The 18,563-nt window shown below is 44.9% G+C and overlaps 1 protein-coding gene and 1 pseudogene across 9 annotated transcripts in view; one reads left to right on the forward strand and one right to left on the reverse strand.

Annotated features, from left to right (window-relative positions):
* The window catches only part of LOC100437248 (zinc finger protein 44), a 64,978-nt gene that overhangs the window by 24,102 nt on the left and 22,313 nt on the right, over window positions 1–18,563 (reverse strand). For 3 of the 9 annotated variants that reach the window (XM_024237683.3, XM_024237682.3, XM_063719976.1), the window contains one exon: window positions 16,177–18,431. The exons of 2 other annotated variants lie outside the window; for them this stretch is intronic. In XM_024237683.3, the coding sequence (XP_024093451.3) occupies window positions 16,775–18,431 (1,657 nt within the window). In that variant the 3' untranslated portion in view covers window positions 16,177–16,774. Of the gene's footprint in view, window positions 1–16,176; window positions 18,432–18,563 lie in introns of those variants that run through there. 4 more of the 9 variants (XM_054539797.2, XM_054539796.2, XM_054539795.2 and 1 more) reach the window with 3 other exon arrangements.
* Window positions 2,130–7,533, forward strand: LOC129051882 (large ribosomal subunit protein eL28-like; annotated as a pseudogene).

Genomic DNA, 18,563 nt, shown 5'->3' on the forward strand with positions numbered 1-18,563 from the left:
GCAAACTAGCAATAGAGAGAAACTACTGCTTCTTAAGAAAGAACATCTACAAGAAACTTACAGCTAACATCATACTTAATAGTGAAAAACAAGATGTTTTCCCAGTAAGATGAAGAACAAGGCAAGGGAGTCCCCTCACACAGCATTTCTATTCAACATGGTACTGGCACATAGTGTGGGGTTGCATCAGAAGCCTGTGGACAATTTATGACCATCTGGCTACCTACAGGGGCCACAAGAAGGGGTTGCTAAAGCCTACATAGTCTGGCCGGACACAGTGGCTCATGCCTGTAATCCCAGCACTTTGGGAGTCCAAGGTGGGCGGATCACCTGAGGTCAGGAGTTCGAGACCAACCTCAAGATGGAGAAACCCTGTCTCTACTAAAAATACAAAATTAGCCTGGTGTGGTGGTGCATGCCTGTAATCCCAGCTACTAGGAAGGCTGAGGCAGGAGAATTGCTTGAACCTGGGAGGCGGAGGTTGCAGTGAGCCGAGATCGCGCCATTGCACTCCAGCCTGGGCAACAAGAGCAAAACTCCATCTCAAAAAAAAAAAAAAAAAAAAGCCTACGTAGTAAAAGGAGTCTGAGGGCATTAATTGCATGGCAATTTGAACAGTCTAGAAGCCTCTGGATTTAATTAAAATTTGCGCACAAGGATTATGTTGCCTCCAGCAGAACAAAGAACAAAAGAATCTAAAAGATAGTGTGATGGTAAGAAAGTCAATAGCTATTTCTTAGCCTGGCCAACATGGTGAAACCTCGTCTCCACTAAAACTACAAAAAAATTAGCCAGGCATGGTGGTGCATGCCTGTAATCCCAGCTACTCAGGAGGCTGAGGCAGAGGAATCACTGGAACCTGGGAGGCGGAGATTGCAGTGAACCCAGATCCACTGCACTCCAGCCTGGGTGACAGAGAGACCCTGTCTCAATAAACAAAAACAAAACAAAAACAAAAAACACGCTATTTCTTCACTATGTCACGGACGATGCGGTCCTCTGCTTAACACATAATTTTCAGGAATTTAGCCAAGGTGTGAGTGCCTCTTACATTCTAGATGGGGCAATAGCCCTTCCACTTTTTGTAAGCTCTTTTCTTTCAATATTTGTATGTCCTGAATGAATCTCAAATGACTGTCCCCAGAGAGCAATTACTTTTTTTTTTTTTTTTTTTGAGACAGTCTTGCTATGTCACCCAGGCTGGAGTGCAGTGGTGCAATCTTGGCTCACTGCAACCTCTGCCTCCCAGGTTCAAGTGATTCTTGTGCCTCAGCCTCCCAAGTAGCTGGGATTACAGGCGCTCACCACCACACCGGGCGAATTTTTGCATTTTTTAAAGTAGAGACAGGTTTTTGCCATGTTGGCCAGGCTGGTCTCAAATTCCTGACCTCCAGTGATCTTCCCGCCTCAGCTTCCCACAAGAGTGGAATTACAGGCATGAGCCACTGCGCCTGGCCAGCAATGACTCTAATGTAATGCCATGCCTGTGCTCCTGTAGAAAGGTAGATAAAATTTAGATCTTGCCGGCAAAGACTGCAATAGCAAGGCTACTGAGGTTCCCTGAATAGAAACCAGATAAAGGTCAACCAAATCCCTTCAAAGGTGAAGATAAACTGCAGCTAAGAGTCTGTTGAAATAGAGACTGAACAAAATCTATACAAATCTGTGACTCCAGAATATCTACCACTTGTTCATTGGATGGAGTCAGTAATTTCCATAATGTTGGATATTGGGTGTAGGGGCTCAATAGGTTGGGATCACAGCAGTAAATTGCAACAATCCACTTTGAGGCACCCAGATTTAAGAGCAAGCCAAATTAGGCTGGGTTCGGTGGCTCACACCTATAATCCCAGCACTTTGGGAGGCCAAGGCAGGTGGATCACGAGGTCAGGAGTTTGAGAGCGGCCTGGCCAACATGGTGAAACTCCGTCTCTACTAAAAATATAACAATTAACCGGGCGTGGTGGCGGGTGCCTGTAATCCCAGCTACTTGGGAGGCTGAGGCAGGAGAATCGTTTGAAACTGGATGGTGGAGGCTGCAGTGAGCCGAGATCGCGCCACTGCAATCCAGCCCCGGCAACAGCAAAACTGTCTCCAAAAAAAAAAAAAAAAAAATTCAACTGGGCGTTGTGGTGCACGCCTGTAATCCCAGCTACTCGGGAGGCCAAGGCAGAAGAATCACTTGAACCCGGCTGGTGGAGGTTACAGTGAGCCAAGATTGCGCCACTGCATTCTAGCCTGGGCAATAGAGCGAAACTCTATCTCAAAACAAAAAAACAAAAAACAAACAAACAAAAAAAAAAACAGGCCAGGCCAAATTAGGCTGTTAAAAGGAGAAATACTCGGCCAAGTGCAGTGGCTCATGTCTGTAATCCCAGCACTTTGGGAGGCTGAGGTAGGAGGACTGCTTGAGCCCAGGAGTTCAAGACCAGCCTGGACAACATAGTGAGATCTCATCTCTACAAAAAAAAAAAAAAAAAAATTAGCTGAACGTGGTGGCGCACCTGTGGTCTCAGCTTCTCAGGAAGCTGATGCAGGAGGATGCTTCAGTCCAGGTGTTGGAGGCTGCAGTGAGCTGTGATTGCATCACTGGATTCCAGCCTGGGCAACAGAGTGAGATCTTGTCTCAAAAAAAAAAAAAAAAAAAAAAAAACAACAAGCAGCACTGGGGATAACTGCCCCTTCACTACAACCATTAATGGTTTTGTATAATAGCTGTCAATCCTTCGAGGCCCATCAATTTACATTGAGTCATATTAACTAATTTAATTGGGGAGTAAGTTCCATGGGGTCCCATTTTGTCAATCTAATTTGTAACTGCCAAAGACTTAATTTAAATTTATGGCCAGATGCAGTGGCTCATGCCTGTAATTCCAGCACACTGGGAGGCCGAAGCAGGTGAATCACTTGAGGCCAGGAGTTTGAGACCAGCCTGGCCAACATGGCAAAACCTGGTCTCTACGAAAAACACAAGAATTAGCTGGGCGTGGTGGCAAGTGCCTGTAATCCCAACTACTCAGGAGGCTGAGGCAGGAAAATTGCTTAAACTTGAGAGGCGGAGGTTGCAGTGAGCTGAGATCCGGCCACTGCACTCCAGCCTAGGTGACAGAGCGAGACTCTGTCTCAATAAATAAATAAATAAATAAATAACTCACTGGTTCAGAGCTTCCTTGGTCACTGTGGGATTTTTTAAGGGTTGTTGTCTCACCCTGTCACCCAGGCTGGAGTGCAGTGGCACAGTCGCAGCTCACTGCAGCCTCAACCTCCCAGGCTCAAGCTACCCTCCCACCTCAGCCTCCCAAGCAGCCAGGACTACAGGTGCGTGCCACTACACCCGGCTAATTTTTGTATTTTTTGTAGACACAGGGTCCCACCATGTTGCCCAGGCTGGTCTTGAACTCATGGGCTTAAGCAATCCACCCACCTTGGCCTCCCAAAGTGCTGGGATTACAGGCATGAGCCACCGCACCTGGCCCTATGTGATACTTTAAGACAATTTGTTCCATAATACAACCAAGAATGACTTCGCCAACACAATAGTCATGATGGCTAAGGAGAGGCACAGGGATTTCTGCTCTATTTATTTTATATTCAGTAACTCCTCTATGATTATCAGGATACCTTCATTAAATTTGATGGGATACCCAGGTATAACTATAACATGAGCCCTAGTATTAATCCCAGGAAGGTTTATCAACTGATACAGATGTTAAAATCCAGAACCTACATTATAGAGGCCAAAAACCCAAGGAGTGCCCTTTTATGATTTTTGTTATGCAAATTCCTTTAATACATTTCCAACTGGGTCAAACTGTGGACTTCTGTTTCATCAGTGTTTTTTTTCTTTTGTTCCTTCCCTTCCCTGTTTTGTTTTTTGGTTACTGGATGTACTTTGGGGGAGGGTGTGTCCTCTCTAACCTGGTACTAATATATTATTTTTCCCCCCACCAGAGAGCCTGTGTCATCAGGGTGTCATCACTGTCATCAGCGTGAAGCAGCTCCCCTACGGCAATGGTTGCTTTAGAAGGTTTAAGAACCCCAGGTTTAAGTCAGGTTTGAACTAACTTCTTTGCTATGCCACAGCTATGCCATGGGTGTTATCCCCCACTAAACCCAAAGGTCAAGATCTCTGTTGTGGGAGAGGCGCATGAAGCAGCAGCAATAGCACTTTAGGGTCTTGGGGAACCTTCTGCTGTTAAAGAGTGTGGACTCAGCCCATCATCTAATGGCTGCTGTTCCCCACCTTCCCTCCCTGTCCTCTTTTTGAAGGACTGCTCTTCCAGGGGCAGTCACATAATGACCAACCTCTGACACAGTGTATACAGTCCCTCCTCCACTCCCACTCTTTACATTTGGGGCAACCCAGGCATCAGTCACAACTTCACTATAAATACACACGTCTCAGGCTGCCACTGCGAGAGGGGCCGCCACCATGTCCGCGCATCTGCAATGGATGGTCATGCAGAACGGCTCCAGTTTCTGATCAAGAGGAATAAGCCCACCTACGGCACCGAGCCCAGTAACTTGAAGGCCCCAACTCCTTCCGCTACAACGGGCTGATTCACCACAAGACTGTGGGCGTGGAGCCGGCAGCCGAGGACAAAGGTGTGGTGGTGGTCTTGAAGCGGAGATCCGGCCAGCCGAAGCCTGCCACCTCCTAGGCGCGGACCACCATCAACAAGAATGCTCGCGCCACGCTCAGCAGCCTCAGACACATGATCCTCAAGAACAAGTACCGCCCTGACCTGCGCATGGCAGCCATCCACAGGGCCAGCGCCATCCTGTGCAGCCAGAAGCCTGTGATAGTGAAGCGGAAGCGGACCCGCCCCACCAAGAGGTCCTGAGCCCCCTGCCCCCAAAGCAATAAAGAGAAAGCTGGCTTTCTCACCACCAGCCCCTCACGCCCACAAAAAACAAAAACAAAAAACAAAACAAAAACACAGGTAGGTCCTTGCCCAGGATGTAAACCCAGGACCACTTTAAGGAAGGCCCTACTCCCATACTCCAGCTCCCCAATTCCAAGGAATTATCAAACTGTCAACTAAGGTCAGCTGAATCTAGAACCAGACTTCGTAGGGCTCAACAATGGAAGAAACACAGAGCAGCAGAGCACAAAGCATGTGCTCCCAGTAAGCAGCAGCTCAAACTCTAAATGGGCCATAGAGCAGGTCAGCAATTCAGAACAAGAGAAGATAGACCCATGAGTGGTGGTCAATGTCTAGACATCTTGTTCACAGCACCAACTGCTAGTCACCTAGAAGGGTGAGGCTGCAATGATGACACTGATGACAGTGGGTCTCACGCACACTGAGCGGGTATGAAAAGGCTTATTACTCCCATGACTGAGGTCTCTGGGGAGAACAGGGCAGGCCTCTCAAGCAGGTGGGAAATAGCTTAAAAGAGCAAGGAAGGGAACTTGCCCGGGTTGTTTACTGTGGTTGGAAGTGGGGCTGGGCACAAGTTCCTCTGCATGGGCAGCTGGTTATGTGGTTTGAGTCTCCTGCCCATGACAGAGGAAGGATGTCCAGGCCTTCTCAGCTTGTCCAGAAGTGGGGCATTAAAGGGAAGAGGATGAAGTGGTCAATTTTGAAACATTAAAAATGTAGAGTCCAACCACTAATTACAAGAACAATGGTGAACAGGGCCAGGCATGGTGGCTCTGGTGGCTCACGCTTGCAATCCCAATGCTTTGGAAGGCCAAAGTGGAGGATCGCTTGAGCCCAGGAGTTCAAGACCAGCCTGAGCAACACAGGCAGACCCCATCTCTATATAAAAAATGAAGTAGCTGGGTGTGCTGGCATGTGACTATAGTACTAGCTACTCAGGAGGCTGAGATGGGAGAATCACTTGAGCCCAGTTCAAGGTTACAGAGAGCTATGATTGCACTACTGCACTCCAGCCTGTGTGACAGAGCAAGAACCTGTCCTCTGTCTCTAACAAAAACAACAACAACAACAAAAAAGACAATGCATTCACCAATGGTGAATAGGAAAAATATGCATTTACAATTGCTTGTTTTTATATAAAGAAACACTAACAGATGCACAAGTTATTATCAAAACTGGTTATCTGGGGGTGGCTGGAGCAAGAGCACTAGGGTAAACCAGGATATTCTGGCAGTAAGTTTTCTCAACCCACACTTTCTTTTAGATTTTTTTTAAACCTTTGTATTTTAAATGATTGAAAAAAATTATATAAACCATACTTTACTATTAGCCATTATTTTTAATTAACTTGTTTCTAAAATTTATTGAATTTTAACTTTTTTTAAACATAGGAAACCATTGTAAGATTTCATCCTTTAAATAATGGGTATAAAAGTGTAAACTAAGAAAAAAATCTCTAACTAAATGACAAATTGCATCATATTTTGTCTTTCTACTGTATCCCAGAGGGCAGTGCTTTCAGGAATGAGTAGCCTATTTAATGCATGATGGATTTAAACCTAACTTTCTAAATGTAAAAAAGTCTCAAAGATTACATAAGTTTTGAGTAGTTTCCCTCGTATCATTAAAATAGGAACTCAACTGAATTTTCATCTTATCAATTAAAATAAAAATTCATTTTTCTTTTTTTCTCTTTTTTTTGGCAGAGTCTCACTTTGATGCCCAGGCTGGAGTGCAATCGTGCGACCTCGGCTCACTGCAACCTCCGCCTCCCAGGTTCAAGCAATTCTCCTGCCTCAGCCTCCTGAGTAGCTGAGATTACAGGCGCACACCACCACGCCAGGCTAATTTTTGTATTTTTAGTAGAGACAGGGTTTCACCGTGTTAGCCAGGATGGTTTTGATCTCCTGACCTCATGATCTGCCCGCCTTGACTTCCCAAAGTGTTGGGATTACAGGCGTGAGCCACTGCGCCCGGCCCAAAATTCATTTTTCTTAAAGAGTAGAGCCTTTTAAATGTCACATCCTCTAGGGATATGCACATACAAAACTGACTTAAAAATGAAAAACGTACCCGAGAACTTCAATGCACTCATCTTGCATCTTGAGATTCTTTTGCACAGAAGGAACACAATTCTATTTGGTTCCAGAATTGTCTTGCCTTACATCATATTTATCAACTTTCATTTTCAAAGCCGAAGAAACGAAAATCCTACACACTCACATGTATAAATTACAAAATGCTAAGAGAAACTACAGTTGAAGCACCACAAGAAACAGAAAAAGGAATCCAAAGGAAAGAAACACAAATATTCTAATCAGCTTAGCAGCCTGCTTCCCCACAATTCAGAACTGTAAAACCCACACACAGAAGGTCAAACACCTTAACAAGCTTGGGGTTCAGACTCTCACCATTAAGGCGTAACACCTAGAGTAGTTCAGTCCCAGATTGAGTTTAAGGTTCTGACCCAAATGAACTCTCAAATTCATCAATGTTTTTTTTTTTTTTTTTTTGGAGATGGAGTTTCACTCTTGTTGCCCAGGCTGGAGTGCAATGGCACGATCTCCAGCTCACCGCAACCTCCACCTCATGGGTTCAAGCAATTCTCCTGCCTCAGCCTCCCAAGCAGCTGGGATTACATGCATGTGCCACCACACCCAACTAATTTTGTATTTTTAGTAGAGATGGGGTTTCTCCATGTTGGTCAGGGTAGTCTCTAACTCCCAACCTCAGGTGATCCGCCCGCCTCGGCCTCCCAAAGTGCTGGGATTACAGGCATGAGCCACCATGCCTGGCTTCAAATTCATCAATCTTAGATCCAGGAGACAAAAGTCCTAACTTCACAGACTTTCTCAACATGTAAATATTACACTCTGCAGCAACACTGGGGATGCAAAACTGAAGGCCGGGCGTGGCGGCTCATGCCTGTGATCCCAGCACCTGGGAGGCCAAGATGGGATTCCCTGAGGCTACAAGTTTGAGACCAGCTTGGGCAATGTATCAAGACCCCGTCTCTACAAAAAACAAAAAAATTAGCGCTGGGTGCAGTGGCTCACGCCTGTAATCCCAGCACTTTGGGAGGCCCAGGTGGGCGGATCACGAGGTCAGGAGACCGAGACCATCCTGGCTAACATGGTGAAACCCCATCTCTACTAAAAATACAAAAAATTAGCTGGACGTGGTGTCAGGCGCCTGTAGTCCCATCTACTCGGGAGGCTGAGGCAGAAGAATGGCGTGAACCCAGGAGGCAGAGCTTCCAGTGAGCCGAGATGGCGCCACTGCACTCCAGCCTGGGGGACAGAGCGAGACTCTGTCTCAAAAAAAAAAAAAAAAAATTAGCCAAGCATAGTAGCATGTGCCTGTAGTCCTAGCTACTTGGGAGGCTGAGGCGGGAGGATCACTTGAGCCCAGGAGGCTGCAGTGAGCCAAGACTGTGCCACTGCACCCCAGCCTGGGTGACAGAGTAAGACCCTGTCTCAAACAAAACAACAACAACTACCGCTCAAATCCACTGTCTAAAAACAGGCCCAAGGAAACTACAATTACAACCCCAGAAAGTATCATGCTGTTCCCCTCCCCACCACGTACATGTGGATCCCGTTTTCCAGTGGTCAGTTTCTGTCAGTACCAAAGGGGTCTTTCCTTGATAGGTGAGTACTTAGGACACCTGCTCTCCTTGATAAGAGTGAGTACGTAGGACACCTGCAGGGGAAGCACCCTAAGGAGAACCACCTGGGTCTTAGTTACTTCCCTTGGCAGAGTCAAAGGTGGCCTTACCTTCTAGTCACTGCCTCAGGCCTCCGCTCACCAGTCATGTGGCTTTAGAACACTTTAGATATTTTAAATGAGAAAAACCCACTGTTTCAAGAATTCAGCAAAATCACTCAAACCAAGTATTTACGTATAAAGCATGGAAGCAAACTGTAAAACATTATCTAGTTTCAAAACAAAACCCACAAATATCTATTCCTTTTGGAAAATGAAGTTAATTATAAATGATTATTTAATCACTAGTCAAACTATTAATCATTAATCATGACAAACTATAATCATTAGTCAAACTAATAATGTAATCAACAGTTAATTATTATAAATAATTTTTTTTTAGATGGGGTCTCACTCGGTCACCCAGGTTGGAGTGCAGTGGCACAATCTTGGCTCACTGCAACCTCCACCTCGTGGGCTCAAGCGATCCTCCCATCTCAGCCTCCAAAATAGGTGGGACCACAGGCACGCGCCACTATGCCTGACTAATTTTTTGTACTTTTTGTTAGAGACAGGGTTTCGCCATGTTGCCCAGGCTGGTGTGGAGCTCCTGAGCTCAGGAGATCCACCCGCCTTGGCCTCCCCAAATGCTGGGGTTACAGGCATGAGTCACTGTGCGCAGCCAGAAGTGGTTTTCTAAACATATTTTAACACACCTAGGAATTGTAAGTCTAAGCCCTGGAATTCCTTTTGAAATCAACCAAAAGAAAAAAACGAGCCTCAGAAACTTAGAAGAAAAAGGGGTTAAAATAATACTTAGGCTAGGCACAGTGGCTCACGCCTGTAATCCCAACATTTCAGGAGGATCACTTGAGCTCAGGAGTTTGAGACCAGCCTGGGCAACATAAAGAGGCACGCTTTCTACAAAAAATTAGCTAGGTGTGGTGGTCCCAGCTACTCGGGAGGCTGAAGTGGGAAGATCGCTTGAGCTGAGGAGGTCGAGGCTGCAGTGAGCCTTGATCCCACTGCATTCAAGCCTCAGCGAGAGTGAGACTCTGTCTCAAAAAAAAAAAAAAAAAAAAAGCAGGATGTAATACTGGATTTCTTTTTTCCAGAAATTCACCTTTCTTGGCCTTTTTGGAAATATTTTGTACCATCCTTCACGCTCTAGTGATTGAACACACCTTACACTTAAATACTAACACACAGTTGAGTTGACGTTTTCAAGGTGATAAAGCCGGGGAGGCTCAGTGCCGATCTGCAACTATGCTCAAGGACAGATCGCCCAGAAAAATTTCCAAAGAGGATCCTTAACACATAAGATGTCTGTGCCAAGGAAAGATACTGGGAGGTGAGGCACAACCATTTCGTACAACTAATTTCCAAGCTGCTATCTCTGCTTTCCTCTCTCGTAAAATATCCACAAACAACAACAAAATTAAATCTAAAAGACTAATCCTTTGCTCTGTGGAAAACAGATTATTAAAACACATTAAGTTTTCCCTAAAAGTCGTCGAGAGGGTCTTAGAAACGGCGACTTTATGGTATAACAAAACCTATTTGTTTCCTTATCAACGATATAAGGAACATTCTAGAACCTAGTGCACGTCGTTTCGCTAAAGTCGCACCCAAGGCGGGAATTCTCCCCATGACCCTCCCGTGGTCCCCGCACAATCTAGGGGAGAGGCGGGCCTGCGGGCGCGGAGCTGCCCAGAGAGGGCTCTGGGGCTGGGGGCGAAGTCGCCACGCAGGAACAGGACAGGACGCCCGGGGTCCCGACTGCTGGCCGGACCAGGGCCACCCTGCAGCCAAGGGGACCGAAGGCCAAGCTGTGCCATGGGGACTAGGGCCCCAGACCCTGGAGTCGCCTGTGGGGAGGCCCGGGTCCCGCCACAGCCGGTCCCAGCCGGTTCCAGCCAGCCCCTCCTCCCGCGTGTCGGGACCCCTGCCCGGTAACTCACCATTTCCTGGACTCCAAGGTGTCCCGGCATCCTTCTTATGGCTGTCCTGGCGAGAGCAGGGCAAATCGCGACACACCCTGAGCTAACACACCCTCAGCACTTTCAGAGAAGCCGAGAACGACCCGAAGGCGCCAAGGCGAGAGGGAACAAAAAAAACCTAACCCACTGGCTTCCGCACGTCGCCCCGCCAGCTGTCCTACAGCACGCCTGATTGGACTGTAGGCACGGCCCCGCCCTCAGAACCCCTGATTGGATAGTGTCCTAGGCCCCTCCCCCTGGGGGGGGAACACGGTGCAGAAAGGAGAGGTAAGGCAAGAGCCTGACAGTGGCCAGAATGACAGATTCTTGGCCATTGCCCTTGCCAGCTTGGGCATCCTCCCTAATCCATTATCCCCTATCAATAAGTTAAATGAGTCAAAGATCCTCAAACCTATTGTTCAAATAAGAAACCAGCAGGACATGCCCTCGCCAGAGGACATTGGAATTTAAGAAGAACTTGCTCCTGGCTTTCCAGAGCTGGCACTGGCGTCTCCCTGTACTAATTGGACTTTCTTCTTCCTCTTGGACAAAAGGGAATTGCATTCTCAGTGACCAAAGGAACGATCCTCGTGCCTCAGAGCAGGAGGGGTGCCTAGACCAGGCCACACTGGAATATGGGAGAGGGCTTGATGTCCTGCAGGGGTCAGGAATTTGGAAAGAAAGGCTGTTGGTGGCATGGCGAAGGGTTCCTCACACCTTATCCCTCAGTCTACTCATTTTTTCTTTTTTTTTTTTGAGACAGAGTCTCGCTCTGTCGCCCAGGCTGGAGTGCAGTGGCGTGGCATGGCGTGATCGCGGGTCACTGCAACCTCTGCCTCCCGGGTTCAAGCAATTCTCCTGCCTCAGCGTCCCGAGTAGCTGAGATTACAGGCACCCACCACCACACCCGGCTAATTTTTGTATTTTAGTAGAGACGGAGTTTCACCTTGTTGGTCAGGCTGGTCTCGAACTCCTGACCTCAAATGATCCACCTGCCTTGGCCTTGCAAAGTGCTGGGATTACAGGAGTGAGCCACCATGCCCCACCTGCCTGCTCATTTTCAGCCAAAAAATTAAAACACACCAACAAGGGAATACAGTTATTTAATATATGGGAAAAAGGGGAGTTATATGACAGCAATATTCTATAAAGGAATAAAAACAGAAGAAAAGGAAACATCTGAATTGGTTCATTTAAGCAGTCTACTGCACTACTATTTACAAGGAAAATACCAAGTGACAAACATATTCCCAAGCTTGGGAGTCAGACTGTTGAAAGGGGCCCAAGAGTCTATCAGTCCCTGGTGATGAGGCAGAGAAACCTAAGGATTTAACTCTGGGAGCTCAACATGCCTTCCTGTTCCCACCTCATGTGGGAACAATCTTCCGTTCAAGATCTTTATTTTCAAAAGCAAGAAACTCTCACCTGGAGTCAGTTTAAGGTTTTGCCCTAAACTGTCAACTTTATAAACCCTTCCTCTAGGAGACAACCCAAATGAGACTTAGTCTCTAAGTCTCACCTTGACAGATTGTCTTTTTTTTTTTTTTAATTTTTGAGACAGAGTCTTGCTCTGTCACCCAGGCTGGAGTACAGTGGTGTGATCTCGGTTCACTGCAAACTCTGCCTCCCAGGTTCAAGCGATTCTCCTGTCTCAGCCTCCCAAGAAGCTGGGATTACAGGCGAGCGTGACCACACCTGGCTAATTTTTGTATTTTTAACAGAGACAGGGTTTCACCATATTGGCCAGGCTAGTCCCAAACTCCTAACCTCAGGTGATCCGCCTGCCTCGGCCTCCCAAAGTGCTGGGATTACACGCGCCTTCGGTGTTCTTACACACACACACACACACACACAGCTCCTTCCCCACCCCAGTCACAAAGATAACTCTCCTACATAGGATGCTAACTTTGTATTTTTGCTTTTCATCATTTTAATATGTGTTAATTTTCATATATGAGATAAAGGTCTCAGTTCATCTTTCTGCAGGTTAATATCCAATTGTCCCAGCACCATGTTGAAAACACTTTCCCCATTATCTTGGGGCATCTGTAGAAAATCAACAGACCATAAATGAAGATTATTTCTGGTCTCTCTATTCTGTTCTATTGGTCTACATCTAACATTATACCAGTAAATCTGGCTAATCTACTACCTGCCCTGATGATGGATAGCCCCACTTCATTCCACATGATTGCCTTGCAGGTCCACAAATGGTTTCAGAGCCAGGAGAAAATCTCTTTCTTCTTATTATTTAACTTACACTGTTATTTATTTATTTTGAGACAGGGTCTCACTCTGTCACCCAGGCTGGAGTACAGAGGCATGATCACAGCTCATCACAGCCTCAAACTCCTGGGTTCAAGTTATCCTCCCATCTAGTAACTGGGACTACAAGCACATGTCAGCATGCCTGGCTAATTTTTTTTTTTTTTTTTCTGAGACAGGGTCTTGCTCTGTTGCCCAGGCTGACGTGCAGTGGCACAATCATGGCTCACTCCAATCTCACCCTGCCAAGCTCAAGCAATCCTTCCACCTCAGCTTCCCGAATAGCTGAGACTACAGGCGTGCACCACTACACCCAACTAATTTTTAAAATTATTTGTAGACACAGGGTCTCCCTATGTTGCTGAGACTAGTCTCAAATTCCTGGACTCAAGTGATCCTCCTGTCTTAGCCTCCCAAAGTGTTGGGATTACAGGCTTGAGCCACCATGCCTGGACCCCTGGCTATGAGAATCTGGGAAGCACTCCAACCACAAGTAGTTTATCCACACCTGGATACTCCAAAATCACTGCACCCTGGATACACTGTCTGTCTGCCCAGCAAGGGGGAGAGTGAGCAACCACTGCTGGAAAATACTGCTTTTATGTGCATGACATGAGAAAAATTGTGTCTAATTTACACATTCTAAAAAAGAGAAGGCCAGGCACGGTGGCTCATGCCTGTAATCCCAGCACTTTGGGAGGCCGAGGCGGGTGGATCACAGGGTCAGGAGATCGAGACCATCCTGGCTAACATGGTGAAACCCTGTCTCTACTAAAAATACAAAATTAGCCAGGCGTGGTGGTGGGTGCCTGTAATCCCAGCTACTCGGGAGGCTGAGGCAGGAGAGTCACTCGAATCCGGGAGGCAGAGTTTGCAGTGAGCCAAGATAGCGCCATTGCACTCCAGCCTGGGCAACAAGAGTGAAACTCCATCTCAAAAATTAAAATAAAATAAAATAATAAAATAAAATACAATACAATAAAATACAATAAAATACAAAATAAAATAAATAAAATTAAAATAAAATAAAATAAAATAAAAGAGACGGAGTCTCACTATGTTCCCCAGGCTGGTCTTGAACTCCTGGCCTCAAGCGATCCTCCCACCTCAGCCTCCCAAAGTGCTGGAATTACAGATGTGTGTCACCACACCTGGCCAATAGTTATAAATGTTATAACATTTCTTTGATGATGCAAATTTTCTGGAGCACTATACATGAGTTAGTTTGGATTGGATCTTCCCAAATTACTTACATTATGGGATTTCTCCCCAATGAGCACTGGGATGAGGAGACTTCAATCCACCAAAGTTGTATATATATATTTATCCATGGAGGTGATACTTAGGTCATCTCATCAGAAAAACACTCATACTTGTCCACAAATAGATGTTGCATATGGCATTAGTACCATCCTCAGAAATTTATATATATTTGCAAGAAATATTATTTTAAGTCAATAGTATATGCTGTTATGAATACAGGATATGCTTACTCCATAAGCAGCAAATTGACTCCTTCACAGTTTTAATAGATTTCCAGTTGTTTTCTCTTCAGTTTCCTAAGAAGACAATGCTATAATCTCCAACCACATTATTTGCTTCTTCCATCCCATTCTTCATATTGATCACTGTTTTGTGACATTAGTTGACTACTGTAATGATAAATAACTAGGGTAAAATAGATATATTTGTTCTTTCTTAGGTTCCATTCCTCCTTTCAGTGGGAAGCCTCTCACACACTTAGCATGCTCTGCTATGAAACATAGCTTAACCAAGAATCGTATATCCAGCAAAGCTCATGTTCAATACAGAAACAAAAATTTAATTTTTCTGTTATGCTGATGAAAAAGTGTAAGTGATGTTCTTGCCTTCTAACACTGTTATTGCTGCCACAGCCACTTGATCAAGGCATCATCAAGCAGATTAAGGCAATTTACACCCACTTCAACTTTTTTTTTTCTTCTTGAGACCGAGTCTCGCTCTGTCACCCAGACTGGAGTGCAGTGGTAGGATCTTGGCTCACTGCAACCTCTACCTCCTGGGTTCAAGTGATTCTCCTGCCTCAGCCTTCTAAGTAGCTGGGACTACATGCGCATGACACCAGGCCTGGCTAATTTTTGTATTTTTAGTAGAGATGGGGTTTCACCATGTTGACCAGGCTGGTATCGAACTTTTGACCTCAAGTGATTCATCTGCCTCAGCCTCCTAAAGTGCTAGGATTACAGGTGTGAGCCAGTGCGCTCAGCCCCACCTCAACATTTATACAATTTATGTTGCCTCGATTCTAACCCTGACTGCACCACAGTGTACTTATGGGAGAGCTTCACAATTGCAGATGCAACTGTGCTTACTGCAGAGGCTGTACATGCCCTAAAGCCCAGGACACCCAAAGCAGATTGGAAGCCATTGGAGTGAGGGAGTAAGTGATTTCAGGGGTTTCCCCAAGACTGATACAGCAGTCAGGAATATCTCAAATGTTGCAAAGAAAGTTGGTGGAAAAGGCTATCTCTGACAGGAATAAAGACAACATTGAGGAACACAGAAGAGGACAGAGAAACCCTAATAAGGAAACTGAAGATACACTGAAATCCTCTACAAGTGATGATGATGATGATGATGCAGAAGATTAAGAAGAGGAGCAGTGCCATTGATTTGGACACGTGAAAAATTTGCAGCAGATCTTGGGACATCTATAGGCTCTGCAAGGTGCAAGTGTTAAAGATTATCAACCTCAGCTAAGATCCTTTGATTGAAAAAAGCTTCTGTGTCACATAAGGGAAAATATGCAAATGAACACTAAGGTTTTTTTTAGGGATTCAAAGAAAAAGAACTAGCTTCCTAAAACAATGTTTCTAACTAAATATCTGCAAACATGAAGACATACCCTTCAACACAAACATCTTCAGCCCTCAAGCTGAACAGATGCCGACATTAGTATTAGCCTTCTGCAAAGAGTCAACATCTTCAATCAGAACCTGGGTCTTCCAACACAGATGAAGGTCTTGATGTCCTGTCAAGATTCAAGTTAGCCTGAGGTCTCACTGTTTATCTATGATGCCACACATCTAGTCACCTCTACACATCACATTAGGCACCATACAGCAATCATCGTCATAACCATCGTAATACTTGGGTTATCAAGAGAGAAGAACCAGAATTGTGGTTGGTGTTAACATTCTTTCAGGTCATTAAACAAAAGTAATCTGAGTATTGAAACAAGAAACTGTAACATTATAGGTGATATATACTATGTAGATAGGCCTGCAATAGTTGGGTCTGTACTGAACACATATAGATTTTTTTTCTTATGATTCCCTAAACAATACAACTATGTACACAGCTTTTACAATGCATGAGATATTTTAATTAATCTAGACATGATATAGAGTATACAGGAGAATGTGGGTAGGTACATGCAAATATTCCATTTTATAAAAGAGCTGGCATCTGTGGATTTAGGTATACTCAGGGTGTACTGGAACCAATCTTCTTGCATATAGCAGGCAGCAACTCTATTCAAAAGAAATGGAAACTTTTTTTTTTTTTTTTTTTGAGATGGAGTCTCGCTCTATCACCCAAGCTGGAGTGCAGTAGTGCAATCTCGGCTCACTGCAACCTCCACCTCCCGGGTTCAAGGGATTCTCCTGCCTCAGCCTCCTGAGTAGCTGGGACTACAGGTGCGAGCAACTATGCCTGGCTATTTTTTTTTTTTCCATATTTTTAGTAGAGACGGGGTTTCCCATGTTAGCCAGGCTGGTCTCAATCTCCTGGCCTCATGATCTGCCCTCCTCGGCCTCCCAAAGTGCTGGGATTACAGGCGTGAGCCACTGTGCCCAGCCTGGAAACTTCTTAAGGCTTTACCACATTTACATTCACAGGATTTATTTCTTTCAAGTATCTGTGATAAAACTAATGAATGCTTTCCCACATTCCATACACTTATAGAATATCCTTCCAGTGCGTCCTTTTATGTCTATTAAAGGAACTGAGAGAACTGAAGGCTTTCCCACATTCCTTACATTCATAGGGCTTCTCTCCAGTGTGAGTTCTTTCATGTTCTCGACAGAAACTGGAACGACTGAAGGCTTTACCACAGTGTTTACATTCATAGGGTCTTTCTCCAGTGTGAGTCCTTTCATGTCTTAGAAGGAAAGAGGGCCAAAAGAATGCTTTCCTGCATTGCTTACATTCATATGGCTTCTCTGCCGTGTGAGTCCTTTCATGAGTTTTTAAGTAACTGAAACGACTGAAGGCTTTCCCACAAATTTGACACTCATAAGATTTTTCTTCACTGTGAGTCCTTTCATGGCGACAAAAGTATTTAAAAGAACTAAATGCTTTCCCACACTCCTTACATTCGTAAGGCTCCTCTTCACTGTGTGTTGTTTCATGATTTTGAAAGGAAAAGAAATCACTAAAAGCTTTTCCACATTTACATTTATAGGGTTGCTCTCCAGTGTGTGTTGTTTCATGTTTTCGAAGGGAACTGGAAGTACGGAAGGCTTTCCCACATTGCTTGCATTCATAGGGTTTCTCTCCAGTGTGAGTCCTTTCATGTCTTCGAAATACACTAGGAGAATCAAAGGCTTTCCCACATACTGTGCATTTATGAGGGCCATCTCCAGTGTGTGCCATCATGTGTCTTCGAAAGCTTGAGCGATGAGATAACAATTTCCCACATTGCTTACATTCATAGGGTTTCTCTAGAGTGTGAGTTCCTTCATGAATTCGTGCTGAACCAGGAAAATCAAAGCCTTTCCCACATATCTTACATTTATGAGGTCCATCTCCACTGTGCATTATCATGTGTCTTTGAAAGCTTCCAAGATGACAAAACGCTTTCCCACACTGTTTACATGTATAGGGTTTCTCTCCAGTGTGAATTCTTTCATGTACTCGAAGGGAACCAGAAACACTGAAGGCTTTCCCACATTGTTTACATTTGTAGGGTTTCTCTCCAGTGTGAGTTCTTTCATGTCTTAGATATGAACTATAATCAGGGAAGGCTCTGGAACACTGCTTACATTCATACGGTTTCTCTCCAGTGTGTATTTTTTCATGTCTTAGGTAGGAACTGTAAACAGGGAAGGCTTTAGAACAGTGCTTACATTCGTACGGTTTCTCTCCAGTGTGAGTTCTTTCATGCATACGTAATAAACTGGGCCAAAAAAAGGCTTTCCCACACAATTCACATTTATGAGGTCCATCTCCACCTTTTACTACCATATGTCTTCGAAGGTTTCCAGGAGAACTGAAGGTTTTTCCACATTCCTTACAATCATAGAGTTTCTTTCCAGTGTGAGGCCTTTCACGTGTTTGAAAGGAATGGCGATAACTTAAGCCTTTCCCACACTGCTTATGTGTATATGGCTTCTCTGCATATTTGTGACACTCCTGGTGTTTGTGTCCAGTGTCAACTCTGATGTAGCAATTCAGGGATGAATGACCCATTATGACTTCTCCATTCACACTGCTTCCACATGCATCTACTTTGGTGGGAGTGTTCCTGTTTACAATACTATTTCGAATCTGGCTTAAGGTTTCTCCACACTGACTACCATCTTTACTTTTACCAAATCTCTCTACCACATCACATCTGTAAAAAATGAAAAGTACATTACTAAAGGTTTATTATTGAATTTGTATTTATCAAAAGGTATTAGATTTACATTTTTAACGTTATCAAGCAAGTTATAAGCTTCATGCCCTGCTTGAACGTGAATGGACT

This window comes from Pongo abelii, chromosome 20, assembly GCF_028885655.2.
Source record: "Pongo abelii isolate AG06213 chromosome 20, NHGRI_mPonAbe1-v2.0_pri, whole genome shotgun sequence".
Classification (NCBI taxonomy): Eukaryota; Metazoa; Chordata; class Mammalia; order Primates; family Hominidae; genus Pongo; species Pongo abelii.